The sequence below is a fragment of the Anabrus simplex genome, chromosome 1 (genome assembly GCF_040414725.1).
Source record: "Anabrus simplex isolate iqAnaSimp1 chromosome 1, ASM4041472v1, whole genome shotgun sequence".
NCBI classification, from domain to species: Eukaryota; Metazoa; Arthropoda; class Insecta; order Orthoptera; family Tettigoniidae; genus Anabrus; species Anabrus simplex.
The window spans coordinates 520,299,083-520,323,030 of NC_090265.1; the positions used below are offsets into that span (position 1 = coordinate 520,299,083).

General features: G+C 40.7%; 1 protein-coding gene across 1 annotated transcript in view; it reads left to right on the plus strand.

Annotated features, from left to right (window-relative positions):
• Positions 1-23,948, plus strand: part of LOC136857065 (serine-rich adhesin for platelets) — a 309,079-nt gene that overhangs the window by 269,809 nt on the left and 15,322 nt on the right. The window contains exons 5-6 of the mRNA XM_067135436.2: positions 3-5,685; positions 19,164-19,382. Coding sequence (XP_066991537.2) covers positions 3-5,685; positions 19,164-19,382 — 5,902 coding nt within the window. The remainder of the gene's footprint in view (positions 1-2; positions 5,686-19,163; positions 19,383-23,948) is intronic.

Here is a 23,948-nt window from a genome sequence, read left to right on the forward strand (position 1 = left end):
AGTGTGGTGACGTCAGTGTCTGTGATCATGGACTTGGGGAACGGAACGAAAGCCTATTTCGCTGATGCCGCAGGACGGCCGGTGGATAAACCACCAGCAGCTTCTCTGGTTGGCACACCTGGTGGTCTGCTGTCTCCAGACCGATATGAATTTTTCACGTTTGATGAGGCAGGTGAACTCGTGAAACGCTTTATGACTCTGAAACAAATACAGTCTCTCATTGCTGGAGGAGATGGTAAGCCTGGAGCTATCAACAGCATCGAGAGGTTACCAGTGGAGGAAGACCACGAAGGGAGCGCGTCCGCCATGATGGGTGTCCGAGACGTTGTTGCGAGCGTGCAGAACGTGCTCAAAGGAGAACTGGAAGCAAACAAGAACAAGATACCTGTACCCATAGCCTCTCCCCCTTCGGCTCCAGTATCATCCGACCCTTCTTTGGACTCCGCGGCAGCGTCTTGGGGCGTCATCCTTCCTGCCATCATGGGATCAACTAATGACCAGTCTCCTCCATCAACAGAAGAAACACTAATTTCTACTCCAACAAAATCTCCTACCTCAGATCTGATATCAACTACGTCTGAGTCTCCATCAGAGAATGACATAACGAAGAAAACAACTGAAGCTCCACAAGCTCTAAAGAATGATGCTCCAACGATTCCTTCATCTACTGATCCGTCGCAGGAGATCCAAAGTACACCATCACAGACTGACCTTAAACCTCAAGGAAGTAAAGTGCCCGAAGTTATCACAGAAACGTCTATCTCAGCTTCGTACTCCTCGAGCGAAAGCCATGAAACTAAACCTCTCCTGAAACGTCCGCCTCTAACAAAACCAAGCCTTCAAATAAATAATACCTCCATCTCAGAACTCGATTCTGAAACTTCTTCAGAAGTGAGTACGAGTGAACAGCAGAGCTCGTCAGGAGACTACTCATCACCCGCAGGCAGTTCTCAAGAATCAGACGAAAGCAGTTCAGTTGAAGTCTCGTCCGAAACAAGTAGCGATCAACATGCGCATGGAGAATCTACACATGAGTCGGAATCAGCCTCGTCTGTATCGCTATCGACTGCAGCAGCACCGCAGCAAGCAAATGGAACTCAGCAAGTTGATACTGCATTCCAGGAACAGCCAGACCTAACGGATGAAAATCTTGCGATACAAACAATTATACAAGAACTGCAGTCTCCAGGCGGTTCAACCATTCAGCCACCCAGTGAAAGCACGACAACGACACTGCCAAATACCTATCAGCAACAGCCGAGTGAACAGATTTCTAATATTGCTGAAGATATGCCCCACCAACAATTAAGCGATGATGACGATCTTACGGAAGACCTCTATAATAAGACAGTAAATTTCTCAGAACATCCAGCGACAGAAGAGATTCAGAGTACCACTGTGTCTCACAAGCTGAAGGATGGCACATCAACCTCGGCCACCAACCACAGTTCCTTGCACCATTTCAATGAAGATACCCCGACAACTGCTGCTTACAAAGTGAACTCTACTGACTTCAAGCCTTCCACAGTCAATGATATGAGTACAACAAAGACCACTATAGAGGTAGATTTTATCACTCCAGATGAAAATGAACCTTCTCACTACGACATGAGTAGTGAAAATCCGAACGTTTCTTCTGAATATTCTTACTTTACTGATGGTTCCTCTACTACACCTTTCGATCATGAATATGATTACCCTTCATCCGAGTTACCATCAAGTGAGGAATCATATTATTCATCTTCACCAGAATCAGACACGAAATCAGAGGAAACTTCAACATCAGCATCAAATCCAGACAGTGATGAATTCCTTTCTACACCCGACGACGATGGTCACTCGTGGGAACACGACTTGGCCACAAACGAGACTTCCATAAAGCACGAATCAGATGAAAAGCATACCCCGCATCACCCTTCGAGTGGAGAACATCCTTCAACACCTCTTTACGATTACGATTACTATCTGAGTTCTTCAGAACAGACATGTGATGACAGCCTAGAGGATGGTAACAAGAGCTCTCACAAACCTTGTAAAGATCACGTAGCTCCTTCTTCAACGGGCACTAACTCTACAGGTTCGTCCCAGAGTCCAGCAGGTGACGATGTATCCCACAGCATTCACCAGAGTGAGGAACATCCAGATGGCATTTCGATGGAAGAATATGATCCGGAACACATCTATAATCCACATACCACTGATGATCCTGATGATCCTAAGACCACAGCACAGCCGGAAATACTCGATGAGAAGAAACCAGCAGATTCCGACTTTGAACTTCCATCGCCAACCACACGTCCACCTTCTCATTCAACACTGTCGTTGGATCTGAGGCCACCATACCCTGACCCACTGCCTGACAACACTAATTCTTCTTCATCAGATGAACCGACAAGTATCAACCTCTTGAAGGATACGCCGACTGATGCAGAGATGGACTGTTGTACTGATGGCGATGACTTGTCTGGTCCTGATCCAACTAAAACGCCAGGCTCTCACCAAGAAGAGACTATTCCACCTGTGGAAGACCTGGATAAAAATGAGGATGGTGAGGATACCAAACTCCCGGTTGATATCCCTTCCACAAGCATACTTCATATACTCGATGTGTTGGAAGATACAGAAAAAGAAACTAACCAAGAAGGAAGTCCATCATCTGATGAATTAACCACACTAAAGAAGGATAACACAACAACACCAAGTATAGAGAATATTACCATTCCTGACATCAAAGATGATACTCCGTTTGTAGTCAACCCTGAAAATAATGTTTCTGAAAATACTACATTATCTGAAGAAGTTAAGAATAATCCAGTTCCTCCCGAGGAAAAGAGACCAGACACGGGAGCAGATGTGTCATCCACTGCGAAACCTCCTATTGTATTAGAAGGTATCACTAAATTTTCGGATAATGGACAAAATATAGATCCAGATGAAGCACTAAACACATCGGAGTTAGAAGATGATCTTGAGACTAGCAGTACAGAAAAAAATACAGATAAAAGGAACCCTGTCTACCAATCTGTTCCTAGCATAAGTGATTTGTCTCCTGAACTAGCTGATTCGTTAAGTAGCGTTCTTTCCCAGGTAGCAGAACAAGGAGGAGTCGTTAATGAGCCTGAATCAAGCGATAATAAACAATCGACCGCTGAACTTCCAGCTGAGGGCTCAGACGAACAAGAAAATGAGCAAAGTGAATCAGCATCAACGCTTAGGTCTCCTACGGATAGTGCGCTTCCCGAAGGCACCAAATCAGATCTAGCTCCAACAACTTCCATACCAGACGAAGATGTTACCACACCAAGCACATCTGTTAGTGATCCTATGCATTCCGTGATATCAGATAAAAATACTAACAAAAATGTTGAAGAAATCGAGAAAGACATTCAAAAAGAAGGATTGGGTAATGAAAGCGATAGTGTTGTTAAACGTCAAGACGAGAAATTGGAGGGAGCGCTTAATAAAGTTCAAGGAATGAACAGTAATCATACAACAGAAAATAATAGTTCATCTGTTACTAGCACGCCTTCCACAACCACTACACAACAAGTTAAGTTGACGAACTCTCCGATTGTTTATGAAGATGCTGAAACTTTTAATGCTTATGGAGCTTTAACACAAGGCCTTCCGCAGCCAAATGAGACTTCGTCTCCAGTAATCAAAACAGTCGTCAATTCAAACGTTGGCCAAAGCACCGAGAAATTAAAGGACTACCTATCTGATCTCTACTCGGGAAATGATAAGGAAGGGACTGACATAGTTAATGATAGTCATGGTGACGTCGAAACCCCTATAATAAAGGACAATATTCTGACAGCCAAACCTATCAGTAAAAAAGATAATGATTATATTTCTGAGGAGAGTATGCTAGAATCAAATCAACCCAGTCTTCCTCTGATAGATTCCACAGAAATACCTGTTTCTGAAGCTTCTACCTTAATTAATGATATCTCTGAAACAAACACTTTGGTCGAAGATAGGTACTTCACAACTCTTCAACCTGCCACGTTGAATGATGTTAACCACAATATGCCTGGAATAATATTCAAGAATTCTCAACTGCCGACAACGGATAACATTGACGTAATCGGTACCACAGGACATTCCGATGCAAATGAAGGTACAGAAAGATACGAACTAGAACACTCTACAGCAGTAGATGAAATTGAGCCAACCACTGCTAAGATTCAAGAGCTCATTGCTAGCACTATAAATGGACTACCTGGGACAGATCCACCATTTACAAAAGATGAAGATTCCGAGAAGTGGGACAGTAATTTATCATCTGAAGAAACAACAGCAGATGATATAATAGAAAGTACTACCATTCTACAGAAGAAACCCATTCCAGAGAACGTCCAAACAACTAAATTATATGAGGAATTTTTCGCATCGACAGCAAAATATATGCTGGACGAGAAGACAGAACCAGTAGATACTGAGGCGCCTACCAACAATAAAAATAACGTCCCAATAGAAACGGAAGAGACACTCAAGAATGAGTCGAACGACATCGCTCAGACGACACTCTCATCACTACCGTCAACTGTACCTAATGACGAGACTATGACTACAGATAAGTCTGAGATGAAACTAGAAACCTCTGCAGGGGAGAAAACCAGTAGCAACGAAGAATCCACAGAATTAATTCCTACAACTCCAAATCCAGTTACTGCGATCCCAATAGAAGATTCTACAAAATTAGATACTCCAGTACTTATAAAGACCAGTCCCTCAGAGACCCTGTTAGAGATTAAAACGGAAGGAGATACTACGAAGTTGGACACAACCTCTGATATAAGTACAAGTGCTTCAGATTCGCTATCTGATATTCCAACAGAAGGACAGTCCACCAAGTTAGATACTCCGTCTGAGATAAGGACGAATGTCTCAGATGCATTATCGGAGAACCCATCGGTAGCAGATATTACAATAGTAGATACATCAACAGCAGGAGATTCGGTTGTTATGGACACTCAAACAGAAATAGAGAGCGGCGTTGCAGCTCCGGTGGTAGAGGATAAGACGAAGTTAGAGACTTCAACAGACGGAGACCCAAACATTCTCGACTCACCAGCAGTGATAAAGAATAATGCTTCTGATCCACTGCTGGCCACTCCAGTACTAATAGATACTCCGTCGAAAGGAGAGACTGCTTATTTGGATACATCCTCCGATACAAAGACTAGCATCTCCGATCCATTGTTCGACACACCAACGGGAGTAAAAGATGGAACCAACGATATACGTCCGCAGACCCCAATTAGCCGACCACAGTTCGATCCCACTCATCAGCCGGTATATTCGCCTATCGAGCTGGACCCAGCACCTTATGAGAACCTAGGTCTCGAAGTCACCACCGTAGGTCTTAGTACCGACGTTCGCAAGTTTGCTGATCTCTGCAATGAGCTAGCCTTCAGACTTTGGAGCTCCATAGCTATCAGAAGTCTCAACACGGCCAGAAGTGTGGTAATGTCACCAATTGGTCTTACATCTATCCTGGCCATGGTATTCCTCGGAGCAAGAGGACCCACGTCAGGTCAAATGAACGATATTCTGGGCCTGGATGATATGGTAACCTTCAATCCTCATCTTGTCTTCAGGAACGTGACCGAGTCTGTTGTACTGACCAGAACGCCGGGAGTGGCAACAGCGGCGTTTGTACGAGAACTCTACAGTGATCGGGTAAGTCATTCACACTGCTGTTAAATTACAGTACTTGCCAAAAGTTTCGGACTACTGTGCTTTTAATGTCGAAAACATTTCTTAACAGATAAAGTAGAGGTCTCCATACTACGAAAAACCGTAAAATTAACCCTTAACTACTGATGTGAGGTCCCTGGGACCGTTCAGCCCAGAATTTTCCGCCCTTCATTTGCATCAGCGGTCTTAAAAATTTATTTCTCTGCCTAGCTTCCTGACTTTCTGTCTTCTCTGTGTTCTCATTCTCATCAAAGCTACCAGTGTTTTCTGGAAGTGTCACTTTAAAGAGCTCGATCCCTGGGACCTCACATCAGTACTTAGGTAACTAAGTGCAACTCTTTATATTCCTCATTTGTGAAATGCCCGCTTCTATAGTGTAATAGTTAACACTATTACTTGCCGTGTTCAGAGGCCCAGCTTCAATTCCATAGATTCAGAAATGACAGGAGGGCTGATATATGGTCAAAATGGTACATGCAGCTCACCTGTATTGGGAGTGTGCCAGAAATGAGTTGCACCAACTAGGGACGAGGACATGAGTGTACCTTTAGTATTATTTGTAAAGTACAAACATTCGCACTGAATTGACATCTTGTACCATCAAAAAAGAGACTGATGAACCCATGTTTTCGAAATACAGAGAATCTTACGTTGCAAAAATCTCAGAAGAGGTGTTTGATTTTTAAGGGGAAAGAAAGTGTTGCACAATATATCTGTTGTGTGTGATTATCATTCGAAGCACCTTTTAATATGCCCCGTTGTATGAACACTACTTTTAGGATGTGTGTTACAGACTGTAAATACTCAAACATTTCTGAAGCCTCGTGTTTTTGTACCAAAGAAACTGCAACCTTACAAGTACTATTACTTTTGGTGCTTTAATATTGCTATCAACTGCTTGTGTTTTATGTGTTTTAAATCAGTAACTACGCACAGAATGTTAACGTCAGTAGTTAAGGGTTAAGCAATTTCCTCAATTGTGCCGAAAGTTGAAGGGCTAAAGGACCTGGAAAGGTTTTAAATTGTGAGTCCTGGATATCTCTATCAAACTAAAAAAAATTCGAAAAATCACATCCGGCCTAAATGCAATTCCGGAAAAACAGCCTAAATTCGATTTGTTTCTTTGCTCGTTTTCTTTTATATAAAAAATGGTAGACAAATAGATTTATTTACATATTTCTTTATGTAATGTGTCCATTGGAACAATACCCTCAGGCGTTTTTGATTTTTTGAAAACTGCCTCCATATAATGTATTTATAAGGGCTTAAATGAAACTCTGCATTGACTGAAATTAGCGCTCGTAGTGGTGCTTAAGTGAAACAATGCATTGACTCACATTAGCGCTCGTAGTGGTGCTTAAGTGAAACAATGCATTGACTCACATTAGCGGTCGTAGTGGTGCTTAAGAGAAACAATGCTTTGACTCACATTAGCGCTCGTAGTGGTGCTTAAGTGAAACAATGCATTGACTTACATTAGCGCTCGTAGTGATGCTTAAGTGAAACAATGCATTGACTCACATTAGCGCTCGTAGTGGTGCTTAAGAGTAACAATGCATTGACTCACATTAGCGCTCGTAGTGGTGCTTAAGTGAAACAATACATTGACTTACATTAGCGCTCGTAGTGGTGCTTAAGTGAAAGAATGCATTGACTCACATTAGCGCTCGTAGTGGTGCTTAAGAGTAACAATGCATTGACTCACATTAGCGCTCGTAGTGGTGCTTAAGAGTAACAATGCATTGACTCACATTAGCGCTCGTAGTGGTAGAAAAAGGCAAACTGCTAATCTAATCGACCGGATGTGTTTGAGTTTCGAGTGAACAATCATCAGTCTACCGCGTGTCATCATCATCCCTAGGATGTTTTCAACACTGAGTTGCTTGCCTCAAGAACTGTGGATTATTAATTGAGTATTATTGACTTTTCGGCGTAGAATGGCTCAAGGCGATTCAGAAAAAGAAATATTTTTAAGTATAGTATTCTTATTGTGTTCTTCATTAATCCAGGAAGCAGGTCATAAATTTTAAGGAAAACAATTGAAAATGCAATATCGCTCTCTTTTGTTTCTCTTTATAGTGTTAGTTGCAGAAGACTATTCTGCATTGCACTACGAGACTTGCCTCACCTGCTCTTGCCAATGTACCTCTTAATCGGTTCTGACACAATCTCCCGCGCCTGTATTTTTGAACTAACAATGTGCACCGCACACAGTTCAATGTAATAGAGACAAAGGCATGTAATTAACAATAATTATGTCCTGTTTTAAAATTAATTTTTGACTAATTTCCAAAACCAGAAAACTTTAAAACGTCTATGTATATCATCGGAAGTATGGTATGGCTTACAGGAAAGCATAAAGTAAAACGTGTCCGCTTGTTATGAGTACATATTTTAAAGATTATCAGACAAGAGTGTATTTTTGATCTTCATTATTACTTCAAAATTTAATCTCCATAGACGAATAGATTAGCTCTCAAAATACTTGTTTTATTAAACGAAATTGTACATTAAAAAATCATCAACGTAGCTTCATAATTTGAAACCTACTCATTAATTGTTAAATATTGGTCTTAAACTTTTGGAAAAATGTAGTGTGTGATCAAGTTTATCAAAGACAATGATTGTATATAAACGATATTAAAATGTGAATATGTTTGAAATATCACGCATATTCTTCAGCTTGAGTAAGTGTCAGATACTAAAGGTTGACCAAAATCACTTCAGATGATTTAAAAATTCTTATTTGGCATTCTTCGTCGACATTGGGAGTTTTGCCCTCTCGACTCCCAGCAACTACTGAACAATAATCCAGTTTCATCCAAAATTAGACTGTTATTAGTATTACTTATGGAAAACAATGCTTCCCAGCCAATGGGTCGTGAACTGTTACCGGAGCATGGCATCAATTAGCCTGGTTGCGAGATATTCCCTGGAAGTTGACTTTTAATGTTGTAAGAATTTTTCACGAAATGATATTTTATAGTGGTAATCTATACTAATATATAAAGAGGTAAGGTTTGTTGGTATGTAATGGCTAATCTCATCAACTACTGGACCGATTCTATACATTATTTTACTAATGTAAATATTCGTTATCCCTGAGGGACATGGGTTGTTTTTTATTTTCAAAACAATTCAAGGGGAGGGTACGGGGGAGATATCAGAAGACTAGGCTAATATAAGCAAAATATCGAATGTTGCGTACAAGGACGAGACAAAACTCAATTTAAGCCCCTTTACGCAAGGAACAAAACACGGAAAGCTCTACGGGCCCGTAAACACCTAGAAGTAATTATGTATCTTCCTTATTTTCTCTTTTTCCATCCTCTTTTAATTTCTTTTCCCAGATTCCTCCTATGATAATACAAAGTTTTTCTGTTTTTCCTGGTACCTTCCATTCTCTGTCTACTAATTTAGCAATGGTGTAAAATTCATGTTCATTATCGATTTTACTTATATCCCTTCCATCTATATATTTCTCTCGTACCTTTCGTTTTTCTTTACAGTGTTTTAGTAAGTGGGCAACCATGTACTTGCTGCATAAAATGCATAGATTGTCCTCAATTTTTGTCATAAGGCGTATTCTTATATACTCCCATCAGCCACCAAATTATCCCTCTCATTTCCTTCTAGCTAACATTTCAGTCGTCACTGTCATATTCTCACTTATTTTACAAAATTCAACCAGTGTTCTCTTGCTGTTGCAGTCTGACCTTATTGTTTGTCTTTCAATGTCCTTCACTTTTTGAACCACCATTTTACACAGCCCCTTGCCATTTCTTGATAAATTTCTTTCCCAATGTACCCTATTCCTATGTTATCCAATATCTTCTTCCAACCAGTAACCCTCATTTTGATGTTTCATTTGGTGCTGGTATGCTATGCTTAGAATTTCACACCCTGTCCCCAACTTTAGCCTCAACCAATATTCAATTATTCGTTTAACAATATCCGCCCGTATACTCATTCCTTCACACATCCTTCTCACTCCACTATTTTCAGTACAGCTTGGCAGTCCCATTATTAATTTGGCAAATTTACTTACAACTATATCTAATGTTAGAGCCTCCGTGGCTCAGACAGCAGCGCATCGGCCTCTCACCTTTGGATACCGTGGTTCAAATCGCGGTCACTCCATGTGAGATTTGTGCTGGACCAAGCAGAGGCGGGACAGGTTTTTCTCCTAGTACTCCGGTTTTTCCTGTCATCTTTCATTCCAGCAACACTCTCCATTCTCATTTCATAGCATCTCTCAGTCATTAATAAATCACTTTGGGAGTGGCGACCCCATCGTACTAATAGCCAATATCTGATGCATTCATTACATCCCTGACCCGGTCAATGACTGGAAGGCAGGTTGTAGGTTTTCATATATCTAATGTTACAATTTCATCATCTACTCCCCATATTTCTGCTCCATACAATAACTTCCTTTTGAGTACTGAATTAAATACATTTTTCCTAACTCCATATTCGATGCTCGGCATCTTTTTTCCAATATTTTTATACTGGCCAGAGCACTTACTCCCTCCATTTGAGCTCTTTGTATCTGTTCTATCTTAAATTGCTGCTTATGATCGTCCCTAGTTATTCGATTTGTTTATCAACTTCCAATTTTGTCTTACCCATCCTCCACTGTTCAGTTTTTGAGAGTTTGTCTCCCCTTTTACACACCATAACTCTGGTTTTCTTTAGATTGATTTTATATTCCACTCTTTACAGTAATTTACTATCCCACTGATACGTTTTTACATTTTGACAGGGGTTAATGTCAGTAGCAGGATATCGTCTGCGAAGATAAGACTCGGAATATCTTGGTTCTCGAGACATGGAAATGCTCCTTTCTGAAAGCCTTAGGAATGGAAAATGTCATTAATAAATAATAAGAACAATATCGGTGATAATTTGCAAGCTTGTATGAGACCCAGTTTTTTAAAAAATCTCTCCCACTACTACCCCATAGAACATTTAAATTCCCCATACGTATTTTCACTTGCACTCATCATCTCTCTTGATATTCCGAGATGGCTCAACTTACAGACGACAGCCCGTCTACTCACAGAGTCAAAAGCTTTCTCTAAATCGCTTTCCTCTTCATGTATTTATCCATTAATGTTTTAACAACCATTATGTTACCAATATAAATGGTCCGTTATTGGACATTATACATTTTCCAGCTAACTCATTCTGGTTGCCAGCGTTTCGCCCCCGTGTGCTAGGTTGGGCTCGTCAGTTGGTACCTAGCACACCTACCAAGACGCATGGCTAGTGGAGGCCACTGCGTAGGCTACTTGAAGCCACCGGCAGTGCCAATGCACTATGACAGACTTTCTCTCACTACCGAAAACTGATGCCTGCTTCGCCATCAGATAATTTAGATGTTGATTCCCATAGGGAATCTGAAATATTTGTCCCGAAATATTTAATGTTCCGTATGGGAAGTTTATATTGGTACTAGCAAATGTACCCGTGCTTCGCTACGGTATTCTGCATTGTATACGAATATTGAAGTAAATACTGTACATGCAGTAAATAAGATTGTTTTAAAATAGCATGTCTCTTAGCGTTATCCGAGAAACAATATGCAGAGGTCCCCATACGTTGTTTCCAGTGTAAAGTGCTTGTTACGGATTTGTGATGATAACGACAGGCTCACTTCCCTACTGCGATTCACAATCGAGTTGGGAAGTTTACATTATAATTGCAGGCCCCATTGCCTACTGCGCGGTCACAATCTATTTGGGGAGTTTCCGTTACAATTGCAGGCCCCCTTTCCTACCTCCAGACATATTACAAATTGAAGAGTTTTTATTATAATGGCAGGAAACTTCCCTACAACCAGTCAAAATTGAGTTGTGCAGTTATCATTATAATGATAGGCCCCTTTTCCAACTGCCAGCCAGCTTCCTGCCAGTCACACCAAGTTGATGAGTTTCCATCAAAATAGCAGGCCAGTATGCCTAATGCCAGTCACATTTTAGATGGGTACATCTGTTTATAACTGCGGGAACGCTTGCCTACAGCCAAAGACTGTATGCTGCATGCTCCCTTGCCTTCTGAAAGTCAAATCGAGAAGTGAATTATTCATTACAATGGTAGGCCTGCCTCATTAATGCCAGTTACACAGGAATTGGAGAAGGACTCCATTCCTACTGCCAGTCATAGTCGGTGTGCGGAGTACTGATTACAATAGCAGACACACCCTTTCTCGATCGCTACAAAATCGACATCAGTGAATATATATAGTTCGACATACGAAAGTATGTGCTTGTTTACAATATTGCAGACCTTCATTTACAGATTAACTGCTTCTAAACGGTACATCATATCGAGAAAAGATTGTACCATAAGACGCCGGATTTAGCGGCCTAAATTGCTGGTCATATGATATCTCATCTATTCATGGGTCAGATTGAGTTAGAAACTTGGGTAAAATTTGTGTAAGATTATCTCACATTGCATTGCTTTTCGGATAATTAAGTGACAGCTACATACATAGCATTTGGCTCACATATGGCTACTGGGTGGACCAATTTTCGTGTAGAGTATGATGATTCTATCTTTCCTCTAAGTGATGGAAGGTATGAATTATGTATGTGAAAAGTACTACTTTACTTAAGATCGAGAAATAGAGAAAAGTCAAACGTAAAATGGATATAAATACGACAAAAAGTCGTACGACCAAGGTTGTAGATCACTCCAAATTGAACGGGGATTGTGCCATCCGTTATGTGATGATACTTCCCCAAGGTCTGCACCATCATTAAAATTGCCTCCATATTTCGATATTCTTCGGGATAGAAAGGGAAAAATTTAAAGCTCTTGGAAGTTTTCCGCCCGTTACAGGCTAAGTCGTAAAATTTTGCCAAATTTCAGTTTTCTTTCTCGACTGGCAGATTATGCCGCAATCTGGGTTTTCAGTGAGAAGTGTAAAAAGTAGAACTTTCAAGATACTAAACCAAAAAATATGCAGATGATCATTATTACCCCTTAAGCGTGTAGCTGTACGAAAATTTCGACAAAATAGTCTATGTACAGGCACACAGTAGTTACGATTTTATTTACATAGATAAATAAGGAACCTGCTCCACGTACAACACCTTTTGGGCTATATCCGCTGGACTTAACCGGAAAAACGGACCGTTTATGATATCTCCCTTATTAATCCTCCTGTCGAAAAAATGCACATGAAAAAAAGTTTTAGAGATGGAATTCCATCATGTTTGGTCGATTTCCAGTCAGGTTGGTCTTGTACTGTATATATTCTGGAAGAGTAAAATCACCATTTCGGTTCCCTATAAACCGCCAGTCCATTCCGGGAACATGAAATGTTATTGACGATTAACACCTACCGTTGGACAGGTGGATGTTAATATAAAGTTTGACTCAAATATCTTCAGTAGTTTTCAAGTTGTAAAACATACGCTTTACACGCACCCGCTCTTGAGTTAAGTCCGGTGGGACTTGTACCGGAAAACGGTCCGTTAATGATATCTCCCTTATTAATCCTCGTATTGAAATGATGCACATGAGGAAAAAGGCCTAGAAATGAATTTCCATTACGGCAGCTAAATTTACATTAAGTTTGGTTGCAAAATGACGGTTTCGGTTTCGTATAATCCCCCAGTCAATTCAGGGATTCAGAAACAATACTTGCCCTAAAACCTACCAAAGGACAGATGGATTCTAAATATCAAGTTTGGTGGAAATATATCCAGTAGTTTCCAAGTTTTAGACAAACAGACAAACAAACAAACATACAGACACAAAAAGAGAATATATGCAGATGGTCATTATTACACCTGAAACGGATAACTGTACGGAAATTTCGCCAAAATTGTCAATGTACAGACATACTCTAGAAGTGTAGACCTTTATTTCGATAGTTACTGCTTTGCAACTGTACGACGTATCTACAAACGGACTTCACCATCAGACGCCCCTTTCAGTGCTCTACATGGTTGGTCCTATGACATCTTCTCCTATCTCCTTTATTTATGGGTTAGATTGAGTTAGAGTCATTGAATGGGGTGAAATCTTGTACAGTTTTTGAATGCTACTTTATATTTTTGATTCTCATGTGACAGCTAGAATCATAAAATTTGGCTATAACATTGCCAATGGTCATGTCAATGTGCGTGCCGAATGTCATGATTCTACCTTTCCTATAAGTGTGCCAAATGATAACATATACGTGTAAAAGTACAAAATCAACTTGTGTTTAATGTATTAGGGATAGAAATACGACGAAAAGTCACAGGACAAAAGTTGTAGATCTCTCCAAAATGAAACGCAATTTGCTTTGTGACTTTTGATACGACTTACTGATTAGCCACCAATTACCCCGAAACGAAGGTCTGCACCGCCGTTAAAATTGCATCCATATTTCGGAATTTTCCTGGGCCAGAAGTTATACATTTGCATAGCTTAGAATATTTCCTCAAAGGAAAGAGTGTACAGCATTCGGGATTAGCACTCGCATACATACGTGGTAATTAAGGAAGAAAGTAATACAGTTTAGTAAGTTGAAATTAATAGAAAATAGATTATAACAGAGGACATCCGGATGACGACAAATATATAAATACCAAGTGAATGTATTGGAAAATCAAATGCTCCTCAATAAATTATGCCGGAGTGAGTTATGGATATAAGAAAGCGGTAATCGGAGAGAAATTTAGGCGCAGGGATTCTTAGGTAATCAGATAAGAAGATGAATATTGTGTTATTACTTATGCTATTCGAGGACGGTTATAACCTCCAATGATATTCCGCCAATATCCCGCAGAATGGCCGATTGACGACTCTCTTGCTTTCTACCCAAGGAACAACCACGAATTTAAAGGAATGATGAGGAAAATGACAATACGTTACTTCCCTGCTGGCAAGCAGTCAGAGACGTTGCCATGGTAACCCATATATTCGTTATCGCTCTGTCGGTCCCTCAATGCCGAGCATGGTATCGGCAGAAAATAGTAAATTTCTCCGTCATTTGAAGAGTAAGGTAAATTATGAACACAACGAAAGTTGTTTGTGATGAAGAGACCTTTCACATACGGTCCACAGAGTTTGCAGAAAATCAATAGTATAAGAGAAAATGGAGGAAGACCGTTGTGGTTTTCCTATAGACCCCCGTCTTTTCAAAGATTTTAAAATGATATGCATATCGAAACCTTCCCCGGGGTGAGTATACTCTAAATATGAAGTTTGGTTGAGATCTATCCAGCCCTTTCGACGTGATGGTGGAACAAACAAACATTTTTATTCTTTTTATTTTGCTAGTTGCTTTACGTCGCACCGACACAGATAGGTCTTATGGCGACGATGGGACAGGGAAGGGATAGGAGTTGGAAGGAATCGGCCGTGGCCTTAATTAAGGTACAGCCCCAGCATTTGCCTGGTGTGAAAATGGGAAACCACGGAAAACCATTTTCAGAGCTGCCGACAGTGGGGTTCGAACCTACTATCTATGGATTCGAAACTGTTTATTTTTTATTTTTTATTATTTCTATATCTCACCCCCACCCTTTGCTCCCCACCTAAAAGGGGGCTCTACCGGGCGAGTTGGCCGTGCGCGTAGAGGCGTAGAGGCGCGGCTGTGAGCTTGCATCCTGGAGATAGTAGGTTCGAATCCCACTATCGGCAGCACTGAAGATGGTTTTCCGTGGTTTCCCATTTTCACACCAGGCAAATGCTGGGGCTGTACATTAATTAGGCCACGGCCGCTTCCTTCCAACTCCTAGGCCTTTCCTATCCCATCGTCGCCATAAGACCTATCTGTGTCGGTGCGACGTAAAGCCCCTAGCAAAAAAAAAGGGGGGGCTGGACTTTAAAAAATTCTAGAGTATTACTTTTCAACTCAGCGACCCCGAAAACTATGAATTCGACACTATTCTCGATTATTATTGTAACTACCCCCCCTGACCCTCTCCCTTAAGGGCGCTAGGGATGGCTTAACCCCCACAGTGCTCGTCTCCCGATAGTAAGTGATACGTGTACCAAGTTTGGTTGAAATTGCTAAGTGATACGTGTACCAAGTTTGGTTGAAATTGCTAAGTGATACGTGTACCAAGTTTGGTTGAAATTGCTAAGTGATACGTGTACCAAGTTTGGTTGAAATTGCTCCGGTGGTTTAGTTGGAGATGTGTCATTTACACACACACTTCCATTTCTATATATAGTAAGATTTTTACACTCGTTCTTCACCCCCTTTCCATCCCCGCCCAAAGGAGTCCTATGAGTGCCTTACACAACAGTATATTTTTTTCCCAGATATTAAGTCTTATTTGTACCTATTTTGGTTGACAGCTATGCCCAAACGTACATGCATAATCTCACTGCTCTAGAATCCTGGAGCTGACGTTGCCATGGTTACGGCAGTTCATTTCTTTATCCGATTCCTAGAGCAGGGGTAGTGTGGTGCCAATATCTCCGTAACGGTTGGTTTTAGGGCCTTAAAACATGGTTTTCGGGCCCGTAGGGCTTACCGAGTTTTGTTCTTTGCGTCAAGAGGATTAAATTGAGCTTTGTCTCGTCCTTATACGACAAATTCGATATTTTGCCTATAATAGTATAAGAGAAAATGGAGGAAAACCGTTTTTCCTATAAAACCCCCGTCTTTTCAAAGATTTTAAAATGATATGCATATCGAAACCTTCCCCGGGGTCAGTATACTCTAAATATGAAGTTTGGTTGAGATCTATCCAGCCGTTTCGACGTGATGGTGGAACAGACAAACAGACAGACAAACAGACAAACAGAAACAATTTTATTTATATAGATTATAAATTTACTCATTCGGGACAAATATTTCAGATTCCCTATGGGAATCAACATCTAAAATCAACCAATATGTTGTAACTTGTCCTCATACCCTTCCTAAATCCTGATTGAGTCCCGACAGGACTGAGCACTCCTCTGTCCAATTCATTAGTCTTTTTACCGATATCCATGTATAAATGTTACTTAGAGAATCTAGTAACGCTATCCATCCATAGTTACCTGGATTTTATCTTTCAACCCGTTTCTTATACATAGGGCAAATAACTCCCTCCTGCCATGATTTTGGTACTTTCGCTCCTTCAAATATCTTATTAGATATTTTTATTATACTTTCGAAGTAATACTAACTGCTGGGGCTATACTTTAATTAAGGCCACAACCGTTTCCTTCCCACTTCTAGCCCTTTTGTTACCCCGTCGGTCCCATAAAACCTATCTGCGTCGGTGTGACGTGAAGAAAATTGTATTCAAAAACTGCAAAATAGAATAACCTTTTACAATCCTTATCCAAACGCTTTCGAAATCCACATTTATAGATAGCTACGAGACATTGTTTCTAATCTGGATGGGCTAGCGATGAGAGATAGAGATACGAGGGTCGAGTCATAAGTCACGGCAACTATTCTTCTTCTCGTGAACAGAGGACAATACGGAAAATCTAAGTTATGCATTTGAAAATATAGGGCATGTACGTATGCATAGTACCTGAAGACAAATTCTGACTTCAGGAGATTCTCGTAGGAAAGTGACAGAACACAGGCCATTGGTAAACAATGTTTTATTATGGTATCACCGGGCGAGTTGGCCGTGCGCGTAGAGGCGCGTGGCTGTGAGCTTGCATCCGGGAGATAGTAGGTTCGAATCCCACTATCGGCAGCCCTGAAAATGGTTTTCCGTGGTTTCCCATTTTCACACCAGGCAAATGCTGGGGCTGTACCTTAATTAAGGCCACGGCCGCTTCCTTCCAACTCCTAGGCCTTTCCTATCCCATCGTCGCCATAAGACCTATCTTTGTCGGCGCGACGTAAAGCCCCTAGCAAAAAAAATATATATATATTATGGTATCGACAGCAAATACACAAGACTACGTACAAAGGACAGGTCTCCACTGGTTATAGACCTTCGAAATAACGCTGATTATCCGTACATCTTCGTCCATGGACACTGGTCGGCATGGACGAGGCAAATCGGCAGTTGATACTCTACCCCGTTTGAACGTCTCCACCCACCTCGCCACAGTTCTATAGGGCACACCTAATGCTTCCCGCAGCTCTGCATGGCATTGGCGTGCATTTCTGCCGCGGAGAACTGCTATTTTAATATACGATCGTTGCTCCTTGTTGACTTCCATTTTGTGACGCTCTCACTCACACACTGAACTTGGGGCCATGCTTAGACCACACTGTTGTTTACATACTCCATCTACTGGCATCAGACGCAAGTACATACCGTACGTTTCAAAATGCATATCTTAGATTTCCCGTGTTGATACTAGTCTTCTGCATCTTAATCGAATATAGAGGAAGATTTTTTACTGAAAGTGAAGCGAGTTACTGCACCCCCACGTGATATGTAGAGTTACGAGAGTTCTAATGTTCATTGGTATGGTATCGTGTCATTGGGCCGCTTTTAAATATCTTCATACCTCCATGATACGCATAATGAAAGCAGACACGCAATAGAAATAAATCTTCTACTTCGCAACAGTTAAGAACTGAAATGAAAAGTGTTATTTGGACACATAATGGAATGCCGTGTGGCCTCTGGAAAAGCCTGGTGCAGGACTTTTCATTCTAATGTTAGCCACTGATGAAACACAGTCGATGTTTCGTTTTATTATTGTGACTGTAAGATATTCAGGAGTATTTCAGTTAGTGTAACAACATCACGTGTCCAAAGTCCGGCTCCATGGCTAAGTCACGGTGGTCCCGGGTTCGATTCCTGGCAGGTTCGGGAATTTTAACCATAATTGGTTAATTTCTCTGGAACGGGGACCGAGTGTATGTGCCGTCTTCATCATTTCATCCTCATCACGACGTGCAGGTCGCCTAAGGACGTCAAATCAAAGGACCTGCACCAGGCCTCTCCGGAGGCCACACGGCATTCCATTATGTGTCCAAATAACACTTTACATTTCAGTTCTTAACTGTTGCGAAGTAGAAGATTTATTTCTATTGCGTGTCTGCTTTCATTTCAATATGTATGCGTATCATGAAGGTATGAGGATATTTAAAAGCGGCCCAATGACACGATGCCTTACCAATGATTTTAGTTTCATGGTCGGATTTAAAATTACCATTCCTTATACCTAGGCAGAGAACTAGTCTAAGAGGTTTCGATCACGTCGCTGAAAGATTCTTTCGCCATACTGTGGAACCACTCAGTCTCTTGATTGTGAGTTTGGCCTATTAAAACTGTTTGAATTTATCTTATTTCAATAACTTGTAATATATATTATGTTATTTCCTATGCTGTTGCACATAGTATGTCATTAAATTATTTAAGCCTCCCTTTTCAATCATCCATGTGCCGATTTAAGGCTTTAGAACATTCTGTCCATGATGACAGCCTGAGTAGCTGGGGGAATCTGGTATTAAAGTAAATTACTTTAAGCGTAATGAAACAATGAAGATTATAATGATGATTACTTGTAAAAATGACGACCTACTATTTCAGGCAAAAGGGAAGCTCTTAGACTTCTACAAGGAGCGAGCACAACAGTTCTACGATGGTCATGTGGAGGAGGTGAACTTCAACATGATCAGTGACGTGTTGAGGCGGCGAACCAACCTGCTGGTGAAGCGACAGACGAGAGGCAAGATACCTGAGTACCTGCGAGGGACCAACATCATGTTACACTCACCGCTGGCTGCCTTCAGTGCTAACATCCTCCAGGTAAGGTAGAATATAAAATTATTTGATATTGGTTAGGCTCGACTACCGAGAAAGAACTGCGTATCTAACTTTGTCATTCATGAACTGGTTAATTAATTAATGAAACAGTCTAAGAAAAACTAGCTTATAAATGAGAAACAAACTACTGAACGTACATGTTTGCAATAAAATGATGAAATGAAAACCTAGAACCTGTTTTCCAGTCACTGACCGGGTCAGGGATGGAATTAATGAATTAATATATGAACTGTGCCTGTCGCACTGCTCTGGGGCAATGATTAATGACTGACAGATGAAATGAAATTATACTGGAGAGTGTTCTGGAATGAAATATGACGGGAAAACCGAAGTACTTGGATAAAAACCTGTCTCGCCTCCACTTTGTCCAGCACAAATCTCACATGGAGTGACCGGGATTTCAACCACGGTACCCTGCGGTGAGAGGCCGGCGCACTGCCGCCTGAGCCACGAATACTAAATAAAATAAATAACCAAATAATCAAAATGATAAACAAGCAAATAAGCAAGAAAGCGGAACTTGTTCAAAGAATGAAACTAAAAATAACAAATGAATAATAATATCTTTAAATTAATCATTTCGGCAATTATTGTGACAGTTGTCTGAACAAGCATAGGAAATGTCTTCGCAATCATCAAGATTTCCAGGTCAGTATATCTCGTTCCATGCCGCTTGAACTAGTATGTTGATTCCTGAGCCCAAAGGCGGGTAGGACTGTCTGCTATTCCACCGCTAGAAGCGAACTACGACTGTGCTAATTTATCCAATACTTAGGAAATGCTGAAAGATTTGAAGTCAAATTTACCGTTGTTCTGTTAATGAATTAAACTACGTGACGTTTCCTGTGGCATGAACCGAATATCATAGTTTTATTCCTATTTTTTATTACACTGAGCAAAGGAAATGAGAAAATCGCGATTTTTCCTTTGAAGTTACAATCTCTTTACTAACAATGTTAGGTTGGACTGGCCCGATTGGAATGAAACATTGTAGAATGATCAATTAAATCATCATCAACTTAATGGTAATAGTCATTCTGCCGTAGAATAATATTTACGCAGATGACAAGTAGTTTTTGCAACAGTTTTGATTGAAACGTGGTTGATCGAAGGTATCAATTGCAATGAAACTTGGTACGACGATCAGTTAAATCATTAGAACATCGCTGGATACCTGCCTTTTTTACTTAAGCTGTTCACTGCATGACAGAATGAGAGATTCTGAAAAGGAATCTGGCGGTTTTCTTGTCTGTAGTAATAAAAGAATCAAACTAAAATATAAATTATCTCTTTTCAACCCAGTACATTTTGAGAGAAAGGATGAATTGCCATTTCATGAAAAATCCTAACGTTTGCGCCTTGAACATGGTACTAAGCTAATTATATTATATTTGGACTTTGAAATTTTAGAGGCAACTTACGGCAACATATAGCAGATACAGCATAAGTCCTCATGAACGTTCTTCAGTTAATTGCGTGAAACAGTAATTCAAATTTTAATCCATTAATCGAAACGCTTATGTAAGACGTACTAATTATCGGCTAAGTAAATTAGAAATAAATTAAAGAGCCAGAAAATATAAGAAATTATCCTTTTGCTACTCCTTGTGAAAGCCATAAAATGAGTAAGTGAAAATCTAAGCGATATATTTATACGTTATCCATTCTGATAGAATTTGAAGTGAAAATGTAATTTAAAACAACATATATACAATACAAACCATGAGCTTTTAACACTGGAGTCTCTTCTATATTACGAAAACCCTAAAAGTATTCATAAACAATTTGAACTGATCACATGTGGAACGACTCCAGTGCTGCCAACTATCTCCTATCACCACAAGGTAAATTATCATGTTGGCATGTGGCTCCATTGTGAGTTATAAATTGACTAAAACTCCTAACATCGCGGTCATATTTGATAGAAAGATTTTAGAGTAAAATCTATACTTACAGCATTATTATCTCGGTGACGGTTTTGCGCTGAACAAACGACGGAAAATTCTTCGTTGAAGTCAAAATTTCCTCGCCAATGTCTCGTTTCATTTAACTTAAACCGGTATGTTGAGTCCAGAACCGCTAGGCTGGTTGGACCCTCAACCATTCCACCACCAGAAGTGGTTTATTTAAACATGACCGAGATGTCATACTTCATTAAAAAAAATTAGATTCCACTCTAAACGATATAGAAGAAGGCCTATTTTTATATATTTATATTCTATACGTCTTTGACAGGTTTGTAGAGCGTGAAATTTGCTCCTAATGCCAAGATCTCATCTTCGGTATAAAAAGTTGTACGAATTTAAAAAATAGAATATCAGTAAGGGGTTGCCTGTCAAAGTTCACCCGAAAGGACGTGGGTTCGACTCCCTGTCGGGAAGGCGAAAAATTTAAGAAACGAGATTTTCATTTACGGAGATGAACTCAGCCTTTACCAAAAATGAGTAGCAGGTTAATTTCTTGGAGAAAAGGAGGCCGGGCGTAGAGCTAACCACTCGACTCCAGGTCGCCGAGATTGCCGATAGTGGAAGTCTTTACCTTCCATCCCTCCAGTGAGATGGCAGAATAGGTAAACGCCATCATCTGCTAACTAGTCCGAGTCATCCAGCAATTTATCGGATGTTTATTATAACAATAACTTTTTTACGGTGAAATGATTACCTTTAAACCTAGGATAGAATAATCGATCATTCCCGCCCAAACAGTTCCCTTGCAAGCAGTGTTTCAGCACGTACTGAAATCCAGTAAACTGTTTATAAATTGATTAACAGGGGTCTTGTTTCTCTTGCCATGGATGAGTGGCATCGGTGATTTCCAGTCACAAGCTAGAGGACCGCTAACTTCCGGTCCATCTCAGAAATTAATCTGTGAAGCACAGCTGGTGTTTTAGAGGCAGCATCAGTCGTGCGGAACGCTCTCAGCCGCGACAAGTTGAGCGAGTTTTTGATTTCTTTCTTCCCAATTCGCGCTCATAAATAAAAGTTAAGATCCCATCAAGCGCGACACTTCGCAGAACACCAGCCACCTGGTTATTGAACCGCCGCACCGTGTCGCACATCTGGTACACATTTCTCGAGAACTCCCAGGAATCTGGCGAAGACAGGTTCATCAAGACTACACGCACTTAAACAAAGATCTAACATATCAGTAACTCAGTGGATATACATGACAAGAAATGTTCCCGATGTGACTGACACTTCAAATGTTTGCTCATACGTCGTTTTAATCTCAGGTGAGGTGTACAAGAGTCCAAAATAGGTTCATTTCAAGTTTTGTCTGTTTGTTTGTTTGTTAGTTTCTTTGTTTGCTGAATTCTTATGACATCACGGGAAAATGACTGAACAGCAGTTCTCGAAACTCCGCATTTATTGGGTGCCAAATGGGAAGCTATATCCGTTACTTTTTCTTTCTTTCTTTCTTTCTTTCTTTCTTTCATTCTTAATCCGTTTACCCTCCAGGGTTGGTTTTTTCCTAGGATTTGGCGAGGGATCCCACCTCTACAGCCTCAAGGGCAGTGTCCTGGAGCGTGAGACTTTGGGCCGGGGGATACAACTGGAGAGGAGGACGAGTATCTCACCCAGGCGGTCTCACCTGTGACGCTGAACAGGGGCCTTGTGGGGGGATGGGAAGATTGAAAGGGATAGACAAGGAAGAGATTTCTCTTAGAAATCTTGTTGGTGACATGCTCACTGTGTTATTGAAATGTTTCGGCCTGTCTTAATGATGTTTATTATTTCTGTTATTATTATTTCCCATCATTATATCGCTGTTATTTTGGTTTGCCTCGGCGGTAAATGAAATGGCGTATGGCTTTTAGTGCCGGGAGTGTCCGAGGACATGTTCGGCTCGCCAGGTGCAGGTCTTTTCATTTGACTCCCGTAGGCGACCTGCGCGTCGTGATGAGGATGAAATGATGATGAAGACGACACATACACCCAGCCCCCGTGCCAGCGAAATTAACCAATGATGGTTAAAATTCCCGACCCTGCCGGGAATCGAACCCGGCACCCCTGGGTCCAAAGGCCAGCACGCTAACCATTTAGCCATGGAGCCGGACTGCCTCGGCGGTAAACGTAGGCGTTGTTCCTCTTTCGTTTACTTGTACTTCGATTGCCCTCTGCCTCTCATTATAATTTGACATGACAGATTTCGTTGCCTGCCTTTCATTTCTTATTTCTTGAATTTCTTTTGAATCTGTCTTAATCCCCCGTCTGTCTTGTCAATTCTATCGTTAGCTTCGTTTTTACTTCGTTCCATATCTTCTTTCATAATATCTAACTTATCTCCGATCTGATCACGAGCTACAATAACATTTTCTTCCATTGACCTATTTGTGATCTCTACTCTTTCATTTATTTTGTCTATTCTTCCTTGCCATTGTTCCCACTTTTCTTGAGAATCGATCTTCAATGGTTCATTGTTTTCAGTTAGTATTCTTTATCTCTTCTTCCTTCAAACTTTGGATATAATTCCGACTTTGTGATACTTCTACTCTGATTTTATTGACTCCTTCATAAAACTCTTTATTTTTATTCTCCATTATCTCAG